This window comes from Puma concolor, chromosome B1 (assembly GCF_028749965.1).
Source record: "Puma concolor isolate L17-30 chromosome B1, mPumCon1.1.hap2, whole genome shotgun sequence".
In the NCBI taxonomy this organism is placed as follows: Eukaryota; Metazoa; Chordata; class Mammalia; order Carnivora; family Felidae; genus Puma; species Puma concolor.
This window is the reverse complement of record NC_141670.1, coordinates 143,680,499-143,705,293: the sequence shown is the minus strand read 5'-3', so window position 1 is coordinate 143,705,293 and position 24,795 is coordinate 143,680,499. Positions and strand designations below refer to the sequence as shown.

At 36.9% G+C, this 24,795-nt stretch overlaps 1 protein-coding gene across 3 annotated transcripts in view; it reads left to right on the top strand.

Moving 5' to 3' along the window:
* MRPL1 (mitochondrial ribosomal protein L1) overlaps positions 1-24,795 on the top strand; it is a 98,363-nt gene that overhangs the window by 45,511 nt on the left and 28,057 nt on the right. For all 3 annotated transcript variants that reach the window (XM_086704783.1, XM_086704784.1, XM_025921990.2), the window contains exon 7: positions 10,329-10,435. In XM_086704783.1, coding sequence (XP_086560909.1) covers positions 10,329-10,435 — 107 coding nt within the window. The remainder of the gene's footprint in view (positions 1-10,328; positions 10,436-24,795) is intronic.

The following is a 24,795-nucleotide window of genomic DNA, read 5'->3' as shown; positions in this document are numbered from 1 at the left end:
AGGTACCAAGGTTATATGGGGAAAGAATAGTTTTCAATGAATGTTTCTGAAATACTAGATATCCTTTTCCTCACATCAAACACAAAAATTAATTAAAAATGGACACAGATCTAATTGTAAGGGCTAAAGCCATGAAATTCTAGAAGAAAAATTTCTAGAAGAAAATTTTTATGGTCTTGGATTAGGCAAAGATTTCTTAGGACACAAAAAGCATAAGCCACAGAAGAAGAAATTGCTAAATTGGACTATAAAAATTAAAAACTTTGCTCATGAAAAGACACCACTAAGAAAACAAAAAGCCACAGATGAGGGTAAAATATTTGCCATGCATATATCAGACAAAGGATTTATATCCAGAATATACAGAGAATTCTTATAACTCAGTAAGAAGACTATCAACCCACTTTTTCAAAAAGGGACAAAAGAACTGAACAGGCAGCTTATAAAATAAGATCTTCAAATGGCCATTCATTTGAGATGATGCTCAACATCTTGGTCATTGGGTAAATGCAAATTAACATTAACAAGCTTTGGTAGAAGATAAAGATAGAGAAAAAGGAATATGTAAGGTCAAAGGAAGAAGATTTTGTTTTGGGATGGAATTGGCCTAAAAACTAAAATCTGCATCATTACCCTCAGTCTATCACTCTGTTCTTGTTTCTGATTCTAACTGTACACTATATGTTTTAAATATTCTGTCAGAACCTTCACTTCAGTATGTTTTAACGCAGAACTATTTCTGTTTTCTCAAGCTGTATTCTTTCACATCCATCATTAAACATCACTATGATATCAGACTCAAAATTATGAAGCCATTTGTTCATTTTTTTAACTTTTAAAAAAATTATTCATTTTTGAGAGACAGAGACAGAGCATGAATGGGGGAGGGGCAGAAAGAGAGGGAGACACAGAATCCAAAGCAGGCTTTAGGCTCTGAACTGTCAGCACAGAGCCTGACATGGGGCTTGAATCCATGAGCCATGAGATCATGACTGAGCCAAAGTCATACGCTTAACCGACTGAGCCACCCAGGAGCCCCTTTGTTCATTCCTTCAGCAAACATTTGTCCTTTTGTACTCCTTACGAATTACCTACCTACATTTAGATAGAGATATCGAGTAGGTGATTGGAGATCATGAGAAAAGTTGTGTCTGGATATATAAGTTTGGCAGTTATCAGAGGATAAATGGTCTTTAAAGCCACATGTGATTGAATAGAAAGAGAAGTCAAATGACTGAGCCCTGAGGTAATTTAATCTTTGTATATCACCTAGGTGAGGGTGGTGGCTCGGCCAACAATATTGAGTGGAATAGCCAGTGAGAGTATGTTTCAGACAACAAGTCAGAGTATTTTAGGAAAAGTAGAGATATACTGTGAAATGCTCTTGACAGGTCAAGTCAGAGGAGCACTGAGAAATAATAATTGGATTTGTCATTGTGAAGATCATTGGTGACCTTGACGGTACTATTTTCAGTGGATGATAACCTGATTGAAGTAGGTTTAAGAGAAAATAGAAGGAGAGGAAATAGAGAAAGGAGAGACAGCTGTTTCAAAAAGTTATACTTTTTTTTTTAATTTATATCCAAGTTAGTTAACATATAGTGCAATAATGATTTAAGGACTAGAATCTGGTGATTCATCCCCTACATATAACACCCAGTGCTCATCCTAACAAGTGTCCTCCTTAATGCCTCTTGCCCATTTAGCCCATCCCACCTCTCACAACCCTTCCAGTGCTCAGTTTGTTCCCTATATTGAAGAATCTCTTATGTTTTGTCTTCCTCCTTGTTTTTATATTATTTTTGCTTCCCATCCCTTATGTTAGTCTGTTTTGTATCTTAAATTCCACATATGAGTGAAGTCATATGGTATTTGTCTTTCTCTGACTAATTTCACTTAGCATAACACACTCTAGTTATATCCACGTTGTTGCAAATGGCAAGTTTTCATTCTTTCTGATTGCCAAATAATACTCCATTGTGTATATGTATATGCCACATCTTTATCCATTTGTTTGTCGATGGACATTTGGGCTCTTTCCATACTTTGGCTATTGTTGATAGTGCTGCTATAATCATTGGGGTGCATGTGTCCCTTCGAAACAGCACACCTGCATCCTTTGGATAAATACCTAGTAGTGCAATTGCTGGGTCATACAGTAGTTCTATTTTTAATTTTTTGAGGAACCTCCATACTGTTTCCCAGAGTGGCTGTACCAGTTTATATTCCCACCAGCAGTGCAAAAGGGTTCCTCTTTGTCCGCATTCTTGCCAACGTCTGTGGTTGCCTGAGTTGTTAATGTTAGCCAGTCTGACTAGTGTGAGGTGGTATCTCATTGTGGTTTTGATTTGTATTTCCCTGATGGTGAGTGATGTTGAGCATTTCTTCATGTTTCTGTTAACCATGTAGATATCTTTTTGGAAAAGTGTCTATTCATGTCTTTTGCTCATTTCTTCACTGGATTATTAGGAAAACTTTTAAGGGAAGCATTGAATGGTTGCTGGAAGGTACTATGAAGTTGGAGACTTGTTTTATTTTAAGATGGGACATCTTAGGGGTGCCTTGGTGGCTCAGTCAGTTGAACATCTGACTTTGACTCAGGTAATGATCTCACAGTTCATGAATTCTAGCCCTGCATTGGGCTCTGTGCTGACAGTGTGTGGAGCCTGGAGCATGCTTCAGATTGTGTGTTTCCCTCTGTCTCTCTCCCCCTCTCCCCCGCTGATGCTCGTTCTCTTTCTCTCAGAAATAAATAAACTTAAAAACATAACAAAACAAAAAGAACAGGGGCGCCTGGGTGGCTCAGTCGGTTAAGTGTGTGACTTTGGCTCAGGTCATGATCTCGTGGTCCGTGGGTTCAAGCCCCGTGTCTGTGCCGACAGCTAAGAGCCTGGAGCTTGCTTCACATTCTTTGTCTTCCTCTCGCTCTCTGCCCCTCCCCTGCTCATGCTCTATCTCTCTGTCTCTCAAAGATAAATACATGTTTAAAAAAATTAAAATAAAAACTTTTTATCTATTTTCTTTCTGTTTTTGTTTTTTAAATATAATTGATTGTCAAATTGGCTAATATACAGTGTGTAAAGTGGGCCCTTGGTTTTTGCGGTAGATTCCCATGGTTCATTGCTTACCTATAACACCCAGTGCTCATCCCAACAAGTGCCCTTCTCAATGCCCATCACCTCTCCTCATCCCCTCTCCCCCCCCCCCCAACAATCCTCAAATTGTCTTCTGTATTTAAGAGTCTCTTTTGGTTTGCCTCCCTACCTCTCTTTTTGTAACTAATTTTTTTTTCCCCTTCCCTTCCATCATGGTCTTCTGTTAAGTTTCTCAAGACCCACATATGAGTGAAAACATGATATCTGTCCTTCTCTGACTGACTGATTTCACTCAGCGTAATGCCTTCCAGTTCCATCCATGTTGCTACAAATGGCATGATTTCATTCTTTCTCATTGCTAAGTAGTATTCCATTGTATATATAAACCACATCTTCTTTATCCATTCATCAGTTGATGGACATTTAAGCTCTTTCCATAATTTGACTTGTTGAAAGTGCTGCTGTAAACATTGGGGTAAACGTGCACCTATGAATCCCTTGGATAAATTCCTAGTAGTGCTATTGCTGGGTCATAGGGTAGTTCTATTTTTAATTTTTTGAGGATCCTCCACACTGTTTTCCAGAGTGGCTGTACCAGTTTGCATTCCCACCAATAGTGCAAGTGGTTCCCGTTTCTCTACATCCTGGCTAGCATCTGCTGTTTCATGAGTTATTGATGTTAGCCACTCTGACTGGTGTGAGGTGGTATCTTAGTGTGACTTGGATTTGTATTTCCCTGATGATGAATGACATTGAGCATCTTTTCCTGTGTCTGTTGGCCATCTGGATGTCTTCTTTGGAAAAGTGTGTATTCATGTTTTCTGCCCATTTCTTCACTGGATCATTTGTTTTTCAGGTGTTGAGTTTGGTAAGTTCTTTATAGATTTTGGATACCAACCCTTTATCCGATACATCATTTGGAAATATCTTTTCCCAATCAGTCGGTTGCCTTTTAGTTTTGTTGATGGTTTCCTTTGCTGTGCAGAAGCTTTTTATCTTGATGAGGTCCCAATAGTTCATTTTTGCTTTTAATTTTCTTGCCTTTGGAGATGTGTCAAGTAAGAAATTGCTGCAGCTGAGGTCAAAGAGGTTGTTGCCTGCTTTCTCCTCTAGGGTTTTGATGGTTTCCTGTCTCACATTCAGGTTTTTCATCCATTTTGAGTATGGTGTAAGAAAGCAGTCTAGTTTCATTCTTCTGCATGTTGCTCTTCATTTCTCCCAGCACCATTTGCTTAAGAGACTGTCTTTTTTCCATTGGATACTCTTTCCTGCTTTGTCAAAGATTAGTTGGCCATACATTTGTGGGTCCAATTCTGGATTCTCTATTCTATTCCTTTGGTCTGTGTGTCTGTTTTTGTGCCAATACCACACTGTCTTGATGATTACAGCTTTGTAGTAGAGGCTAAAGTCTGGGATTGTGATGCCTCCTGCATTGGTTTTCTTCTTCAGTATTACTTTGGCTATTCGGGGTCTTTTGTGGTTCCATACAAATTTTAGGATTGTTTGTTCTACCTTCAGGAAGAATGCTGGTGCAATTTTGATTGGTATTGCATTGAATGTGTAGATAGCTTTGGGTAGTATTGACATTTTAACAATATTTCTTCTTCCAATCCGTGAGCATGGAATGTTTTTCCATTTCTTTGTGTCTTCTTCAATTTCCTTCATAAGTTTTCTATAGTTTTCAGCACATAGAACTTTTACATCTTTGGTTAGGTTTATTCCTAGGTATTTTATGGTTCTTGGTGCAATTGTAAATGGGATCAGTTTCTTGATTTCTCTTTCTGTTCCTTCTTATTGGTATATAGAAATGCAACCCATTTCTGTACATTGATTTTTTACCCTGTGACATTGCTGAATTCACGTATCAGTTCTAGCAGCCTTTTGGTGGAATCTTTCAGGTTTTATATGTAGAGTATCATGTCGTCCGTGAAAACTGAAAGTTTGACTTCTTTGCCCATTTTCATACCTTTAATTTCATTTTGTTGTCTGATGCTAGGACTTCCAACACTATGTTAAACAACAGTAGTGTGAGTGGACATCCCTGTCGTATTCCTGATCTCAGGGGGAAAGCTCTCAGTCTTTCCCCATTGAGGATGATATTAGCTGTGGGCTTTTCATATATGGCTTTTATGATGTTTAGTTATGTTCCTTCTATCCCAACTTTCTTGAGGGTTTTTATTAAGAAAGGATGCTGTATTTTGTCAAATGCTTTTTCTGCATCCATTGAGAGGATCATATTGTTCTTATCCTTTCTTTTATTAATGTGATGTATCACATTGATTTGTAAATATTGAACCAGCCCTGTAGCCTAGGAATGGATCCCACTTGATCATGGTGAATAATTCTTTTTATATGCTGTTGATTTCGATTTGCTAGTATCTTGTTGAGAATTTTTACATCCATGTTCGCTAGGGATATTGGCCTTTAAGTCTCCTTTTTTGAGGGGTCTCTGTCTGGTTTGGGAATCAAGGTAGTGCTGGCTTCATAGAATGAGTCCAGAAGTTTTCCTTCCATTTCTATTTTTTGGAACAGCTTGAGAATAATAGGTATTAACTCTGCTTTAAATGTCTGGTAGAATTACCTTGGGAAGCCATCTGGCCAAGGATTCTTATTTGTTAGGTGATTTTTGATAACTGATTCAGTTTCTTCACTAGTTATGGGTCTATTCAAATTTTCTATTTCTTCCCGTTTGAGTTTTGGAAGTGTATGGGAGTTTAGGGATTTGTCCGTTTCTTCCAGGTTGTCCATTTTGTTGGCATATAATTTTTCATAGTATTCACTGATAATTGCTTGTATTTCTGAGGGATTGGTTGTAATAATTCCATTTTCATTCATGATTTTATCTGTTTGGGTCTTCTCTCTTTTCTTTTTGAGAAGTCTGGCTAGGGGTTTATCAGTTTTGTTTATTTTTTTTAAAAAACAGCTCTTAGTTTCATTGATCTGTTCTACTGTGTTTTTGCATTCTATATTGTTTATTTGTGCTCTGATCTTTATTATTTTTCTTCCTCTGCTGGCCTTGGGGTTTCTTTGCTGTTCTGCTTCTAGTTCCTTTAGGTGTGCTGTTAGACTTTATATTTGGGATTTTTCTTGTTTCTTGAGATAGGCTTGGATTGCAGTGTATTTTTCTCTTAGGACTGTCTTTGCTGCATCCCAAAGGTTTTGGATTGTTGTGTTTTCATTTTCATTTGTTTCCATATATTTTTAAATTTCTTCTTTAATTGCCTGGTTGACCCATTTATTCTTTAGTAGGATGTTCTTTAACCTCCATGCATTTGGAGGTTTTCCAAACTTTTTCCTGTGGTCGATTTCAAGTTTTTGAATAGACCCTGTAATTATGATATAATGTCCTTCTTCGTCTCTCCTTACAACCTTCAGTGTAAAATCTAGTGTGTCTGATGTAAGTATGGCTACTCCAGCTTTCTTTTGACTTCCAGTAGCATGATAGATAGTTCTCCATCCCCTCACTTTCAATCTGAAGGTGTCCTCACGTCTAAAATGGGTCTCTTGTAGACAGCAAATAGATGGGTCTTGTTTTTTTTTTATCCATTCTGACACCCTGTGTCTTTTGATTGGAGCATTTAGTCCATTTAAATTCAGTGTTATTATTGAAAGGTATGAATTTAGAGTCACTGTGTGATCTGTAGGTTTCATGCTTGTAGTGATGTCTCTGGTCCTTTGTGATCTTTGCAACATTCCACTCACAGATTCCCCCTTAGGATCTGTTGTAGGGCTGATTTAGTGGTGATGAACTCCTTCAGTTTTTGTTTGTCTGGGAAAACCTTTATCTCTCCTCTATCTGGATGACAGGTTTGCTGGATAAACGATTCAGTACATTTTTACTATTCAGCACATTGATAATTTCCTGCCATTCCTTTCTGGCCTGCCAAGTTTCATTAGATAGGTCTGCTACTACCCTCATGTGTCTACCCTTGTAGGTCTGGAGAAGGGGCTGTCTGGTTTGTCAGCGTCAGTCCTCCTCCACTACATATGCAGTTATCAGGCACAGAGGGGTGTGGTTTGGTGTAGGCTGGTCCTGTGGGCCCGCTGTCTGTTCCCTGAAGCTCCACCTTGTTGGTGATGGGGTGAGAAATGACGACACCCCAGTCTCACCGCCACAGACCTGGTGTCCCAAATCACTCTGTACAGGCCATCCTCACAGTGCCACTGGTGTGAATGAGGCAGTTTGTCCCATTCCGCTAATCCCGCACCTCCCTGGCACTTGGCTGGAATTTAAACCTTGATGTCTTAAAGGATCCTGCCCTGTGAGCCCCAGTCCTGGGAAAGAGCCGCTTCTGTGCTGCCTCACAGTGCTGGGCACACGGTTTGTCCTGCTCCACTGACTCTCTTGCCTCCCTGGCGCTTGGCTGGGATTTAAACCCCGCTGTCTTAAAGGGCCCCGCTCCGTGCACCCAAGTTCCAGGGAAGTGCTGCTCTGTGCCCCGATATATGGCCTCTGGCTGGCGGGCACAGGCAGTCATTGTCCTTTCAAAGGTCATATGCCTTCTTCCCACAGCACTCCAGGGAATGTATTGCTTTCTCCCACTGTGGACTGTGCCTCTGAACTAGTTACCGAGCCCGGAGCTGACTCACCTCCTCCTCAGGTGCCTGAACATGGCAGCCAGCCCTGGTGCGGAGAAAGACCTGCAATTAGAGACTGGATCCTTGTGTGTCCTGGTCTGTTGTTTTTCTCTTGTCCAGATACAGTCCTATGCTTCCTCATCCTCTCTTATCCCTTTGTGTCTCCACAGAAGGGGATCCCTCCTATCTGTGCCTAAGTTGCCCTTTTTATCTCTCCCAGTTTGCAATCTTGCACCTATGGCCTGCCAGGTTCTCCCCATGGGTCCCTGGAAACATCTTTGTCACTCTGCAGCTTGGACTTTTGGAATTCAAAGTCCTTTGGCCTCAATACTGCTGTGTTTGAGGGATGAGGGAACTTTGGGTCCCCCTACTTTTCCGCCATGTTGGATCGCCTCCTAAATAAGGTTTTACTCTAGCCCCCAAAAATGAAGGTAGACTCTTACCCAGGACCCCACACTTTTTACCTACTTTCATGTGAAATTCACTTAACCTGCTTTACCATAAAAAAGGGAAAGGAACTAGGAAAATCTCAAGATTTATCAGTAGAAATAATAATCACAGTCTAGAGGCAGCTCATTATTACTCAAATGGCTACAGAAGCTGACATGAAAAAAGAGCTAAGAATTGAAACTAAATTTATTGGATTCTAATGTCACTTTGTCCTCCATTATGGTAGAAAGACAAAGAACTGGATGTAGAAAGGAGAAAAATGAAATCAAGTTAAAAATTAAGAATTATCAAAGGGTCACACTGAAGACTTCAAAAATAAACTCCACCTTCCTACTGTTTAGTCATTAACATTTAACTCAAATTTAATATATAAAAATACATGTTTTTTATGTTTCATGACACGATAACTTGAAAAATTTTCAATTTTCTACATAGAAAATGTGAATTATTTTAAGAACAATAAATATTATGAGAAATGTGTGACTACCAAAAAACACACCAATCATATATGTCTCCAAAAATTCTCCCCATGATAAGTCAACATGAAGATCTCATTCTATAGAGAGCACAGTATATCTTCAGCATATATAACTTCCAAGGATCATCTGGGGAGTTGTTCAGGAACACTTCACTGTGAATGAAAGCAGTTATCCACAAGGAACTTACAATCTAATTGTAATTGATAGAAAAGGGACAGGCAGATGGAAAAACTAGTATAAAATGCTACTTTTTTAATATAACATTCTGATGTAACTAGTACTAAACCATATGACCACTAGTGTAATATAAACAGCAAGATGCTAATAGTGGTGTACAAAAAAACAGGTACCTGGTTAAATCATCTGTATCTCTACTTACATTTCTTTCTTAAGAGTAGTGCCTTACACATAGTGAGAGCTCAAGAGTTATTTTGACTACCCTGAGTCTATGACCACAACACCTTCCTTCCTGTCACTATAAATGAAGAGTCTATCTTCATACCAGAGGCCAACCCTCTTCATTTGTGCACTGGATTCCCCTCTCCTTTCTCTCTGCTACATTGTCAGTTTTCTTAGACACTTTCCTAAATCATTGCTGTCAGCTTACAAACTTGGTATAAAATCTCCCATCTTTTTTTTTTTAAGTTTATTTATTTTGAGAGAGAGAGAAAACCCAAGTTGGGGAGAGGCAGAGAGAGAGAAAGGAGAGAGGAGCCACTTAGGTGCACCAGTAAGTAAAAAGTTCTTAGAAGATTTCAAGACTTTGCTGTTAGTTTTTTTATCATAAAAAATCTTACAGATTTTAATTTGTCCTTAATTTTTTTTTATAATTTTTTTTAACTTTAAAATTTTTTTTATTTTTGAGAGAGAGAGAGAGAGAGAGAGACAAAGCATAAGTGGGGGAGGGGCAGAGAGAGAGGGAGACACAGGATCTGAAGCAGGCTCCAGGCTCTGAGTTGTCAGCACAGAGCCCGATGCGGGGCTCAAATTCACAAAGAGATCATGACCTGAGCCAAAGTTGGATGCTCAACTGACTGAGCCACCCACGTGCCCCTGTCCATAATGTTTTTAAAGTATGATAAGTATCATCCTTGCATATACTTATCTATTGGTTATTACTGTGCAACAATATTATCACAAAGTTAATGGTTTAAAACAGCACACATTTTCTATCTCGTGGTTTCTGTCTGCTAGGAATGTGTGTACAGCTAAGCTGGGTCCTCTGTTTCTGTGTCTCATAAAGCTTCAAAGTATCAGGGCTGTGGTTTCATCTGAGACTTGACTGGAAGGATCTGCTTTTGGACTCATGTGGATTGTTGGCAGGATTCAGTTCCTTGCAGGTTGCTAGATTGAGGGCTTCCTTTTCTTGTCTTGTGGCCCTTTTCATATGTCTACTTACAACATTGCAGCTTGTTTCTTCAAAGCTAGTAAAGAAGAGAGTCTCCTCCAAGATGGGCATTACAGTTTTACGTGATATAATCAAGTACATATAAGCATTCTGTCTCTTGGTTTAGAAGCAAGCTGCAGCACCCATCTACACTCAGGGGTGGAGATCATGAAAGGGCATAAACACCAGGAAATGGGCATCTTGGGGGCCACTCTAAAGCCTGTCTGCCACAACTTGTTTGCTATATCTTAATACCTGATGAATGTTTCTCTTATTGAGTAGTTTTTGTTACTTGTTTATATGTAGTGATAACTTTGGATTTTTAATTTTTCTAACCAGAGTCCATTGGCCGTGACATCCCCAAAATGCTTGAATTATTTAAAACTGGACATGAAATTAAGGTAGATGAAGAAAGGGAGAACTTTCTCAAGACCAAAATAGCAACAGTAAGTTACAATGGAAATTACTAAATAACCATTTTTTTTAGTTGTTTAAAATGTGACTGTTAAGTGACAAGTCCTTCAAACTTGTTCTTAGTACTAGTATCAAGAATAGCATTAAATATACGGATGGATAATTTTTTATTCTATAGGTTGAACTTATAAATTTGAATAGTACTTGAGAATTCTTTCATGTGCCCTTCAATGGTAATTACTTGTACTTTGTCTTATTTGATTATTCTATATATGTATTTTTTGCTCTCTAACATTCTAAGCTTATTGAGAGTATAGTTAGATCTTATATATCCCTTGTGGGACATTGCATAATGCTGAGCGCATTGTAGGTATTTAATACTACTTTAATGGAATTGAGTAATTTGCTTTATTTTTATGAATTGTTTTCATTATCCCTGCTTGTGTTTTAAAAACTGTTTGCCTACTTATAGAAGATCCTGGAACTCAATTTCCAAAGCTGTTTTTAGGACGCTTTTTTTTTTTGAAGGGAACATTCTGCAAGATTTCTTTTATTTTGAAATAATTAAGGATTCATATGAAGTTTATTTAAAAAAATTTTAGCATTTATTTATTTTTGAGAGAGGATGAGACAGAGCATGAGTGGGGGAGGGGCAGAGAGAAAGTGGGGACACAGAATCTGAAGCAGGCTCCAGGCTCCTAGCTATCAGCACAGAGCCTGACATGGGGCTCGAGCTCACGGACTATGAGATTATGACCTGAGCCGAAGTTGGACACTTAACTGACTGAGCCACCCAGGTGCCCCAAGGACATTGTTATAGATAATATCCAGTTTATAGGACTATGTTTTTAGATATGTAGTTATTTGTTCAAATCTTCTTTATTTTTATTTATTTTGAGAGAGAGAGAATGTGTGTGTGGGCTGAAGTGGGAGGTGGCAGGGGCAGAGAGAGAGAGAGAGGGAGAGAGAGAGAGAATCCCAAGCAGGCGATAGCATGGAGCCCGGTGCTCCATGAACTAACAAACCATGAGGTTGTGACCTGAGCCAAAACCAAGAGTTGGACTCTCAACTGACTGAGCCACCCAGGTGCCCTGCTAATATCTTATTTTATGCTAAAGAATCTCAATATTTTTTTTCCTGTTCAGTAACCATAGGAATAATGGTGATATTGATAGTAAAAATTTAAAAGTGCCTAGCAAGTGCCAGGCACTATTCTAAACACACTTCATATATTCTTTCTTTTAATCTTCTATACTATGAGAGGAAAAATTATCATCCCCATTTTATAGATGAAGGCATGGAAGCCCCAAGAAGTCAAGTAAGTTTTCCAAGGTCTACTATGAAGCAGAATAGATATTTGAACACTGGCAGTCTTTTCAGTCCAGGCTTTTTATCCAGAATCATCTTGCCTCATGCCTGGAATTATTTGAATAGCTGTTATTCCTCTACTCATCCTGCTCTTAAGAGGAATTCTGTGTTAGGGGGTGCCTGGGTGGCTCAGATGGTTAAATGTTGGACTCTTGATTTTGGCGTAGGTGATGATCTTAGAGTTCATGAGATTGAGCCCCACACTGGGCTCTGCACTGGCAGTGTGGAGCCTGCTTGGGATTCTCTCTCTCCCCCTTTCTCTTTCTCTCTCTCTGCTCCTCCCCTGCTTGCTTGCTCTCTCATTCTCTCTCTCAAAATAAATAAATAAACTTAAAAAAAAAAAAAGAGGAATTCTGCATTATAGCTAGTAATCTAAGCTAGTAGTCTAGCTAATTGAGCTATGCCCACTATAGATCATCAGAAGTAGAGAAAAGGCACTCAACTTGTTTTATGGAAGGAGAACTTGCTTTAGAAAGAGGACAAAACAGGTTTAATCTCATCAGGGATTGGGAAACCCCTCATTGCCATTATTACCATCAAAGCCTAGTACCAGTTTGTATGGCATTGTGGTCTGCTAGAATCTGATGTTGCACTTTCCGTATTTCCAAAAAGCCCTTGTCAATATTTGTTTGGGATGACAACATCGTAACGTAAAAAACAAAAAATGCCAATTTTACGAGGATTTTCTAGAGCTGTAGAGACTTAGGTTTGAATACCTGTCTTACTACTTACAGGATAGCAGACTTTAAACAAGTTTCTTAATGTTGTTGTGTCTGGATTTCCTGACCTATAGAATTTGCGTAGCAATGTTTATTTTACAATGTGGTTTTGAAGATTAAATAAAAACTTGAAATGGTAGCAGTAATTATTTTTCCTGTATTGGTTGGACTTTTGGAGACTATAGGACATCTATAAGATTATTTCTTTCCATCTGGATCCGTTCTTTTTCTTAAGTAAGGTTTTCAGTATATTCAGTAGTTAATACTTTATATGGATCCTGACTCAGTGTATAAGAAACCTTGGCATTCATTCTTCTCAACAAATACCATAGTGATTAAGTGATTACATGAGCTCCAGGTCAGACTACTTGTATCATTTAGAGATAGAATGCTTTTTCTTAATGAAAAAGAAATTAATTTCTGTGTTTAAAAAGAATTTTTTTGGATACTACATGAATGTTATAGTAGGAGATTAAGAGAGTGGGTTTTAAATTCATACTGTCTGGAATCAGAATCCTAATTCCAGATTAGAATCATGTTACCTTGCTCTCTGAGCCTCAGTTTTCCCCCATTCTCCATTTCTCCTAAATGCAAAAAGAAGTTAATAATAGCACGTACTTTCTAAAATAGGAAGGGATAGATGAAATAATGACATAATAACTATAAAGCAGACTTCTGCTTTTGGCCAACATAGAGTAACAGGGACCTGATTTACTTTTTCACCTAAGACAATCACCATTACCTTAATACCAAAACCAGGCAAAGAAAATAACAGTCTAATATCATTCATAAACATAGATATCAAAATTATAAACTAAATTTTAGCTAGTAGGGCCTAGCAATATAGAATGGATATCATGTCATCACCATGTAGGGTTTACCCTAAGAATGATAACATTCAATGTTTAACTCAATGATCAGTCATTAAAATTCACTGTATTAACAAACTGTAAATCAAAAGTCATCTGATCATCTCAGTAGATACAGAGAAAGCATTTGACAGAATCCAACATTCATTCCTGATTAAAAAGTCTCAGCAAACTAGGAAGAGAAGTTAATGTCCTCAACCTGATAAAGGGCATCTATGAAAATACAACAGCTGACATTATACTTAGTGGTGAAAAACTGAATACTCTCTTCCTAAGATCAGGAACAAGACAAGGATATCCATGTCACTACTTCAGTTCAGCATTGACCTAAGGATTCTAGGCAGTGCAATCAGGCAAAAAAAGAGGTATCCTCACTAGAAAGGAAAAAGTAAATTAGTTATTATTTGCAGATGATATGATCTAGCTACTAAAACAAATAAGTAGGTTAACAAAGGTTATAGAATACAAATACACAAAAATCAATTTTGCTTCTACATAACAGTAACAATTAGAAATTAAAATTCAGGCTACCTGGGTAGCTCAGTCGGTTAAGCGACCGGCTTCGGCTCAGGTCATGATCTCAAAGTTTGTGGGTTCAAGCCCCGTGTCAGGCTGTGTGCTGACAGTTTGGAACCTGGAGCCTGCTTCAGATTCTGTGTCTCCCTCTCTCTCTGCCTTCCCTGACTTGTGCTCGCTCTCTCTCTCTCTCGCTCTCTCTCTCTCTTTCTCAAAAATAAATAAACATTACGGGGCGCCTGGGTGGCGCAGTCGGTTAGGCGTCCGACTTCAGCCAGGTCACGATCTCGCGGTCCGTGAGTTCGAGCCCCGCGTCAGGCTCTGGGCTGATGGCTCGGAGCCTGGAGCCTGTTTCCGATTCTGTGTCTCCCTCTCTCTCTGCCCTTCCCCCGTTCATGCTCTGTCTCTCTCTGTCCCAAAAATAAATAAACGTTGAAAAAAAAAAATTAAAAAAAAATAAATAAACATTAAAAAAATTTTTTTAAAAATTAAAATTCAAAATAATACAGTTTATACTAATACCAAAAACTAGGAAATACTTAGGGATAAATCTGACAAAAGATGTGAAAGATCCATATACTGCAAGTTTCAAAACATAGTTGAGGGAAGTTAAAGGAGATCTAATAAATGATGAGGTATACCATGTTTATGGATCAGTAAATCCAATATTGTTAAGATATCAGGTCCCCAAAGTAATGTATGGATTCAGCACATTCTCCATTAAAATTCTATTTAGTCTTTTTTTTTTATTTTTGTAGAAACTGGCAAGTTGATTTAAATGCATATGGAAATACAAAGGATCTAGAAAAGCCAAAACAACTTTGACAAAGAACAAAGTTAGCGTTCTACCTGATTTCAAGATTTATAAAGCTATAGTATTTAAGATAGTGTGATATTGATGTCAAAAAACACAAAATGATAATGGGATAGACCAGAGTGCCAAGAAACCCAAAACAACATACATATGGACACCTGATTTAAAACAAGTTGCAAAGCCATTTTTAATGGAGAAACATTAGTCTTTTCAAGAAATGGTACCAGAACAATTGTGTATCTGTATACCATAAAATGAATTTTGACCTATAACTTTGTTCCATGTATAATTAACTCAGAATGTATCAAAGACTTAAATGTAAAGCCTAAAACCATAAAATTTCTGGAAGAAAAAGTTGAGTTAGGGAATGTTGTTTTTTTTTTTTTAGATGTGACATGAAAAGCATGATCCATAAAAGAAATTGATAAATTGCACTGTATAAAAATTAAGTGTTTGCTCTTGAAAAGACACTGTTAAGAGAATTCAAAGATAAATCACAGACCAGGATAAAATATTTACAAATCATATAACTGATAAATCCACAATTTATAAAGAGTTCTCAAAACTCAATAATAAAACAATCCAGTTTTAAAAATCAGTAAAAAAGGGTACCTGGGTGGCTCAGTAAGTTAAGCGTCTGACTCTTTGATTTCTGTTCAGGTCCTGATCTCACGGTTGTAGGATTGAGCCTCGTGTAGCACTCTCAGGGCGGAGTCTGCTTGGGATTCTCTCTCTACCTCTCTCTCTGCCCCTCCCTCGCTTGTACTGTCTCTCAAATAAATACATAAACGTTTAGAAAAATAAAAATCAGCAAAAATTTGAACATACCTCATCAAGGTGTGACACATGGCAAACAGATGACAAACAAACTAAAAGATGCTCCACATTATTAGTTGTTATAGAAATACAAATTAAAACCACAATGAGGTATCACTATACGTCTACTGGAATGATTAAAATTAAAAAGACTGACCATGGCAAGTATTGGTAAGGGTATGGAGAGATTGGAACACTATACTGCTATGGCAGTGTAAAATGATATAGCCTCTTTGGCAAACAGTTTGGCAGCTTGGCAGTTTAAGAAGTTTAACATCCACCTGCTAGATGATCCACTTTTAGATATTTACCCAGGACAAATGAAAACATATGTGCATACAAAGACTTTTTTTTTTAATGTTTATTTAGTTTTGAGAGAGCGACAGAGCATGAGCAGGGGAGGGGCAGAGAGGGAGAGGGAGACACAGAATCCGAACCAGGCTCCAGGCTCCGAGCTGTCAGCACAGAGCCCCAAACAAGGTTCAAACCCATGAACTGTGAGATCATGACTTGAGCCAAAGCTCAACTGACTAAGCCACCCAGGCACCCCCATACAAAGGCTTTTGAACAAATGCTTATAACAGATTTATTTGTAATAGCTAAAAACTGGAAACATTCTACATGTCCCTCAATAGGTGAATGTATAAACAATAGAATAGAATATTCTTTAGCAAAAAACACATGATTGATACATACTTTAACATGGATGAATTTAGAAAAGATGATACTGAGTGAAAGAACCCAGACAAAAAGAGTACACACTGTATGATTCTATTTATGTAAGATGCTCGCAAATGTGAATTTGTGTAGTGACAGAAAGCAGACCAGTAGTTTCTCTGGGCATAGGTAAATGGGGAAGGATGAGAAGGCGGGATTACAAAGGACCACAAGGAATTTGGGGGATGATTGACATGTTTGTTATCCTGACTGGTGATGTGTTCATGAGTATATACATATGTCAAAACTTAATTAATTGACACTTTAAGAATGTGCAACATATCCTGAGGAATACTGTTTAGCAATAAAAAGGAATGAGTTATGGATACATGCTCTGATGTGGATGAATCACAAAAACATGCTTGGTGAAAGAAATCAGACATAGAAACCACATACTATGTGATACCATTTATATGAAAAGATGAAAAGTAGATGAGGGGTTGCCTTGGGCAGGGGCAGGAGCAGTAAGTATAGGCATTAACAGTAATGTGCATGAGGGTGACATTGGGATGGTGAAGATGTTTTAAAACTGATTTATGGTGATTGTTGCACAACTTGATGAGCTTACTAAAAAGTCATCGGAAACATAAATTAGAAAATGGTGAATAATATGATATGCAAAATACAACTCAAGTTAATAAATGTAGAGTATGTCAGGTATACCTCATTATAGTTACTTAAAAAGGAATAGAAATGTGTTTACAATTGTATGTAATATAACTATTATATGAATTTTATCTATTATCAGAGATAAGATTTTAAGCAAAGTAATGTATCTTCCTTAAAAGTTTGAGATTTCCATGAGTGATGTTGGAAATATAGTTGGAAATATTGAAGATGTGAAGGTTTTTGTTCGTTTTTGCCCCCTGTGTGATATGAGGACTAGATTCAGATGCAGTATGCAGATGAAAGAGCGCAGACAGCATCACATGCCTACTAGGGTTCCTCATGTGGTATCTAGAAGGAAGGAAGGTGTCTAGAGCAGAGGTCGTCAACAAGCTATAGCCCATGGGACAAATACAGTTGTTGATTGTTTTTGTACAGCCTGTGATTAAGAATGCTCTTTACAACTTCAAGGCGTTGTAAAAAATAAAACAAAAAATTTGCTACAGAGATTGTATGTGGCCCACAAAGCCTGACATATTTAAATTCTGGATCTTTAGAGAAAGAGATTTGCTGACCCTTGATCTAGAAAGGTGTTTTTGGAAGAGTGACATGTATTAATTTTGTGTTTCTATTTGCCTGTAGAGGAAAGATTATCTTACATTAGTTAAATCATTTTGATATCCCTTGTTACAATTCTCAAAGGGTCTATACTGCCACATTGCTTTAAGATCCAGTTCTAGTATTGATGGAACATGAAATTGATCTTGATTAGTTTAAGCTGGTTTTCCTTCTGTATTAATGTGATAAGTATAATCAATTGAATGATCTTTCTTAGTTATCTGACGTGAAGGTTAGTATCTTGGGTATTAGAACTCAACACTAATGCCTTTGTATATCAAAACTGCAAATGCTCTTCTAGCCAGCCAATATCTAACACTTGTCAGCAATGTTACTTACAGGTAAATTAGTTTCTTTCCTAATCTTTCCTACCATTTGTACCTATAATTTACATATTCATGAAATTGGTTGTGACTGCGTGCTATCAGATCATGTGCTCCTATCAATGAAAATGCCTTTTAAATGATATGTTGAACATCATGCAAACACAACAGGTCATCACTGGAATATTTAATTTTTCAGTCAGTTAGATCACTGTCATGTAGTCACCTTTTCTCATAGTGTGAAGAATATGTTGGTTGGGGTAAAAGTAAGCTGCTAAGTGATCAAATTCAAGGGAAAGATTTTAAAGCATAAAACTAAAAGTAAAGATTCACAGGGGAGAAAAAGCACATTTCTTTAACTGAGCCCTAAGTTTTAAAAATTATGGTTCTTTTCATGAAAAAGAAATGAAACTAATGTAGAGTCTTTAAAATGTTGAGACATAATTATATACCTGGCTAGTGTATATATTCTAAATAGTAGTAGTTTGATTTCAGGTACTAATTAGATCATTTTAAAAGGATTTGTATGTGTTTATAATATAGAAAAACAGTATATAATAGTCATAATTCTGCTGCCTGGACTCTGTCAACTCTGTTGACAGTTAACAATTTTCAAATTAATATATACACTTGGTTAAATTTAATCAGTTTACAAAAAGGAAACACTAAAGCCCCTCTCCCTGCAATGTTTTCTTCTAGAACTTTTATTAATAGTTTTTTGTTGGGGCACCTGTCTGGCTCAATTGGAAGAGCATGCAATTCTTGATCTCGGGGTCATGAGTTTGAGCCCTATGTTGGGTGTGGAGATTACTAAAAATAAATAAACTTTAAAAGAATAGCTTATCATTCTAGAAATGTTAAAGCATAGCATAAACACCCTTAGAAAAATTTACTTACATACAAGGTATTATACCACACACACTGTTCCATACCTTTCTTTTCCACTTAAAATAGCATGGATATCTTCAAAGATGCAAAGAGATCTGCTATGTTTTTTTTTTTTTTTAATGGTTGTGTAGAGTTGTATTCCCTGGTGTGCATGTACAAGAATCAGTTTGCTATTGATGGACATTTAGATCATGTCCAATTTTTTGCTATTACAAATTAATACTTTAATGACATTCTTACAAATATATATTGCTGGTTTTTGCCAAGTATACCCATAAGATAAATTTCTAGAAATAGAATGTATATTCAAAAATTTATTGTAAGTATTGCTAAATTACCCTCCAAAGTGTTTACACTAATCTATAATTCATCAAATGGTGTGTTATGGTGCCTCAAGCACCAGCATTAGATATTATCAAATGTAATCACTTTATCAGTTTGTTAGGTGATACATTACTGGTGTGTGTGTGAGTCTGTGTGTACTTTTAACAGCTTAAAAATTCCAAGGTAAACATTACCATTGGTTTCTTCTTGGGTTCCAGTCTTCTGTTCTACTTGTTAAGATTCTGAGTTTCCTCATGTACCTCCCCTCCCCATTCTTGCTCCTTTTTTCTCACTTTTCTAGGCCTGCCCTGATTCTCCACCACTTTCTTTTTGTGTGTGTGGGCTCCTATGGCTCCCTTTGCTGTGGACCCTGTCTGACTCACCTCTACCATGACTTGCTAGTGCCTACTAAATGAAATTGACAAGACCTATGGTCATTAAAGGTTGACTGCTTGTGAAATTGAAGCGTTTACAAACACTGAGATTGCCTGGCATTTGCTAATTACTGAAAATAAGGTCTTTTCTATCCAGTGTTTGGGACTGATTTTTCTGACCCATAAAGAACTAGAGATTTTCACTGCTTTGTACATAAAAAAAATCCTCATTTATTGATTTTTCTTAAACTGTATCTCTGAATAGGAAAAATTAGTTCATTTACAACCTAATTTAAAAAATAAAAAAAATAAAAACAAGAAACAACCAATTTAATGTATAAATTTTATTTAACAAATATTAAGTACTGACTCTGTGCCAGACACAATGGGATACAAAAAAAGAATAATACCTTTTTTCTTAAGAAAGATACCTAGTAGTGAGATAAGTATGGAAATAAATTATAGAAAGTGTGATAAGTGTAAAAATAGAAATATGTATAAAATGTGAAGAAGTTGCATTAAAAAAAAAAGAGCAGTGATTTATGTAATCATAGCAGCAAGTAGGTCAAGGATGGCTTCTATAGGAGTTTGAAAATATATACCAGGTAAATTAAGGATCGTTTTTCATAATAATACACAAAATGACAAGTGGACTGCTATACATCTCTATTGGTTCAGCTGTTTTAAGGGACCAAATAACAGTGACTTAACCACTGTAGAAACTTACTTTTCTCCCAGGTTTGAGCTAGTTGGTGGGTAGCTTAGGGTTGTTCTGTCCCAGAGTCATCCAGGGGTCAAGGTTCTTTCCCTTTCCGCACCCTACCCACCCCCCCCCCCCCCGCCCTTGTTGTTGTTGTTGCTGTTGCTGTTTTCCCATCTCCCAGCATTTTTTATTCTGTGTGGTTGAATCTTGCCAATAACATGTGTCGCCTGTGTGAAGGAGGCAAGAAGGAGGTGGAGAGAAAGCATCTTTCTTTCAAGCATGTGAACCACTGACCTCATCAGTTCTGCCCGCATACCGTGCTTCAGAACTAATTCACATGGCTTTAGCCGAAGGTCTGTGCTAGCTGAGTGGCCATGTGCCCAGAAAAAACTTTATTTAAAAAAAGACTGGCTGGATTTGGGAAACAATTAAGGTTTTGGTACAGCCAAGGAGGAGCCAAGAAACCTTAAAGAATAAGAAAATGAAAGGAATTTTTGTTCATTTTGTTTGTTGCTGTATCCCCAGTAGATCATAGGTGCTCAATAAGTAATTGTTGAATGAATGTACAAATGTATGAATAACAAAAGCTGCTGCCAATTGAAGATCAGTTGGAAATAATTAAAAGCCATTTTAAATGTATAGATGGTGAATCAGTGTCTTCTATTATAAAAATTTGACTGATTTAGACCTAACTTTTCAAACAATCTTAATGGAGTAATATTGAAAGTAAAAAGTGTAATTTGTCGAATTTCTCAGAATGAGAGTCAGAGTTAAGAATCCTGTCCTCTATTTATATGAATGCTTAGCCTAGTGTATATTTTGACATTACACAACAAAATTAAACTGTGTCCAGATATTAAAGCATAAACCTGCCAGAATAAAGACTTTGAAGTACTTTTCACAGGGTGCCTATTAGTATTTTATAACATACCACAAATCCATTTTATGTTAGCTGTGAGGCTTTCAGAACATGCCTTATTTTTTTCTCACTGATAGATTTCTTGTGTGATTTAACATACTTGGCCTCTAGCCTACTTTTGCAGAACACTTCTAAGTGTAATTATAGGACAGCTGCCTTGTTGATATGCTCTCTTATTATTTTCCTTTATTTCTTATTTTCCCTCATTTTAAGGTAAAAATTCTTTCTAATTTTCTATTAATGTTGGATTTTCCATCTTACAGAGATACATAGAGTACTTTTATATTTATCAGATACTAAAATGTTCTCTGTCTCCTTTCACTTTGATTAATGTTGACTGTCTCACATATTTCAGAAACAAGCATGGTAATGTTGTAGTGCTGAGAACGGTGCAGATCAAGGGACAGAACTTTTCATTAGGAAGAAATTACTAGAGCTATAAAATATGGCACATTAAGACTTGTAGTAGAAAGCATTTATCCAGAAGAGAGGACATGTACTATAGTTTAAAGGAAAATTTATAGTTGCTTACTTGGTGTATTTAACCTATCATACTATTTAATATCATAATGAATTATATGCCTCTCATGGCCTATTATACATACTCCTAAAAGAGGCTATAAAATCAGACCCGTGTTTCTGTATATATGTTTTCAAATAGCAACTAAGCTAACTTTTATGTCTAAGTCCAGTTTATTAGTATCTTACATATGTAAAAGTACTTATTATAGTTTTCATAGGTTTTAGGCTTTGATTTTCAAATGAATTCTAGTTGAAAAATCTTTTGTGATTAACAAAGTTGGATCAAGTTTAAGGATAAAGACATAGATTTGCATTGTAGTGAGCATTGGACCTTTTAAAGGGTGCAATGTGCTGTGAATCTACTTAGTTTCAGATTAATTTGTTTTTGTAGTTTTGGCTTCTTTATTAAGTGTTTTGCTGTCAGCCCAGCAACTTGTCAGAATTTTCCATACTTTATAAAATGTGTTTGACCTTCAAAAGAATGGTTAGTGAGGGCCTACTATATATTTTCAGTTAACTTTTTCTAACTTTTCAAAGGAATTATCTTCTAGTATACAGGTACATAAGGTGAGGATTTAAAAAAATTTTTTAATTTTAGAGAGAATGCAAGCATGTTAGTGGGGAAGAGGGGAAAAGGAGAGAGAATGAGAGAGAGAATCCCAAGCAGGCTTCATGAAGCTCAGTGTGGAGCCTGACGCAGGGCTGATGCAGGATCCCATGACCCAGGATCATGACCTGAGCTGAAATCAAGAGTCAGATGCTTAATTGACTAAGCCACCCAAGTACCCCTAAAGTGAGGATTTTTTAAAAAAATGTTTATTTATTTATTTTGAGAGAGAGAGCGTGAGCTGGGAGTGGCAGAGATAGGGAGAGAGAGAATCCCAAGCAAGCCCCATGCTGTCAGCACAGAGCCCAGCACAGGGTTCAATCTTGTCAACAGTGAAAACATGACCTCAGCCGAAATCAAGAGTCATATACCTCACCGACTGAGCTACCCAGTCACCCCTAAAGTGAGGATTTTTAAAATGACTTTTCAGGGGGATCTGGGCGGCTCAGTCGGTTGAGCATCCAACTTAGGCTCAGGTCGTGATCTTGCCTTTCCTTAGTTGGAGCCCTGTGTTGGGCTGTGTACTGATAGCTCAGAGCCTGGAGCCTGCTTCGGATTATGTGTTTCCCTCTCTCTTTGCCCCTTTCCTGCTCACGCTCTGTCTCTCTCTGTCTTTCATAAATAAATAAATGTTAAAATAACGTGATTTTTCATTATAATATTTTATGAAAAACCATAAAATCAGGAATCTTGATGTTTTATCTTCATTTTATCGGAGAACACTGCAGGCTCCTTGGGTTCATAGCACTTTAGAAAAGAAAATCTGAAAGGAAATTAAACCATATTCATTATATTTCTGGTAAGAAAGTAAAGAAATTAAATACCACACATTTTCTTGGAATTTATTGCTTTATAAATTCTTACTTCTAGTTAAGCTCTTATTTGTAAATACCCCCAATGTCTTCATACTTTTCTTCAGTTTTTTATTTTGAAAAAATTTAAATGAATGGAAAAGTTGAAAGAATAGTACCATGAACACCTACATACTATATTCTCATCACCTAAATTCACCACTTTTGTTGCATTTGCTTAGAAAAAGTAGTAAAAGTAGTTTGCTTAGCAAACGTAGTAGATAACCTTTTTATTTTCTGAAACACATAAAATTAAGTTGCAGACATCGTAACACTTCACCCCTATTTTCTCATGCAGAACCTTAGAACATTCTCCTATGTGTATATGCTTTCCAAAGTAATTTTTTTAAATTTTATTTTAATGTTTATTTAGTTTTTTGAGAGAGAGACAGAGGGAGAGAGACAGAGTGCAAGGAGAGGGTCAGAGGGAGAGGGAGACACAGAATCCAAAGCAGGCTCCAGGCTCTGAGCTGTCAGCACAGAGTCCGACGGGGGCCTCAAACCCACAAACTGTGAGATCATGACCTGAGCTGAAGTCGGATGCTTAACTGACTAAGCCACCCAGGTGCCCCCAAAGTAGTTTTATTATTTAATATGGCTTTTAGAATTTATTTATCGGTACTTTTTCTATTTATAATTTATTGATTTGTTGTTTTTCTTTATCCTGTTATCCTGAGATTTTTGCTCTTGTTGGTTTTTTAATTTTCTAAATTTTGTATGAGATTTGAGTTTTTATTTTTATTAATGAAAGTTTAAATATGAATTTGCCTCTCTATATGTTTTTATATTTAGGGTTTTTTTGTCATTTTTAAAATAATGTGTCATCGTACTTTTTAAACTTATTTGGCAGAATATTTTAAAATTTGGAAATTTTTTTAGCTTGTTTAACTTTTTGTTGTACTCTAGTTTGACTGCCTTCTTGTTGAAGAATGCACCCTTTGTAGTTTCTACTTTTAAAAATTTCTTGAGTCTTTCATTGTGGCCTGTGGCATAACATTAATAGTCTGTTTTCAAGTATACCAATGACACTTGAAAATAGCATGTATTATGAGCCTTCCAGGTAAAGACAGTGGATTGAACACCACAGTGATAACTGATTAGAAGATGCCAAATGTAAGTCAACAATGGAGAAAGTAAAAAAATTAGTACAGTCTAAATTTCAGAATCTTTAAAAAGGCTCAGGATCTGGCTTTAGATACTTCTGGAACCAGGTATTAGTGGCATGTCTGGGAATGGGGCAAGAGACCTCTGAAATAAGGGAGATTCGTTGAAAACTATTGAAGATTCTTACATACTTCATGACACTGGGTGACTGCCCTTTCCCATGCTGGCAGATGGTTGGAAAGATTAAAAGAGAGAGTTTCTAAGCTGGGGGAGATCAGGAGTTAAAATTGAAAATGGAGATAAGTGAATCTATGTATACCGAATGCTGAGAAATTCTTCCCCCCATCCCCTGCTCTCTTCTCCCTTGACTTGGCTTTCAGAACTCTAGCAGGAGGAGATTAGATGAGTCTTGGTTCAATAATAACAACAACAACAACAACAATAATAGTAATAATAATAATAGCAGTAGTGGTAGTACTGTTTAGCAGTCAGATTTATTTTCAGGTTCCCCTTTCCCTTCTTTCTTCCATACCCTCTCTTTACTTTTTTATTTATTTTTTTCTTTTAATAGCTCTTTGAAGTTTTTCTTTTTTATTTTCTTCTTCCCTGTCTTTATTTTTGCTTTTCTTACCTCATTTCTACTCTTCCCTCTCTCTTTGGCTATCCACCTACATGTTGGGAAGATGAAAATATAATTAAATTTATGGGAAAATTAGTATGAATTAGTGGGAAAT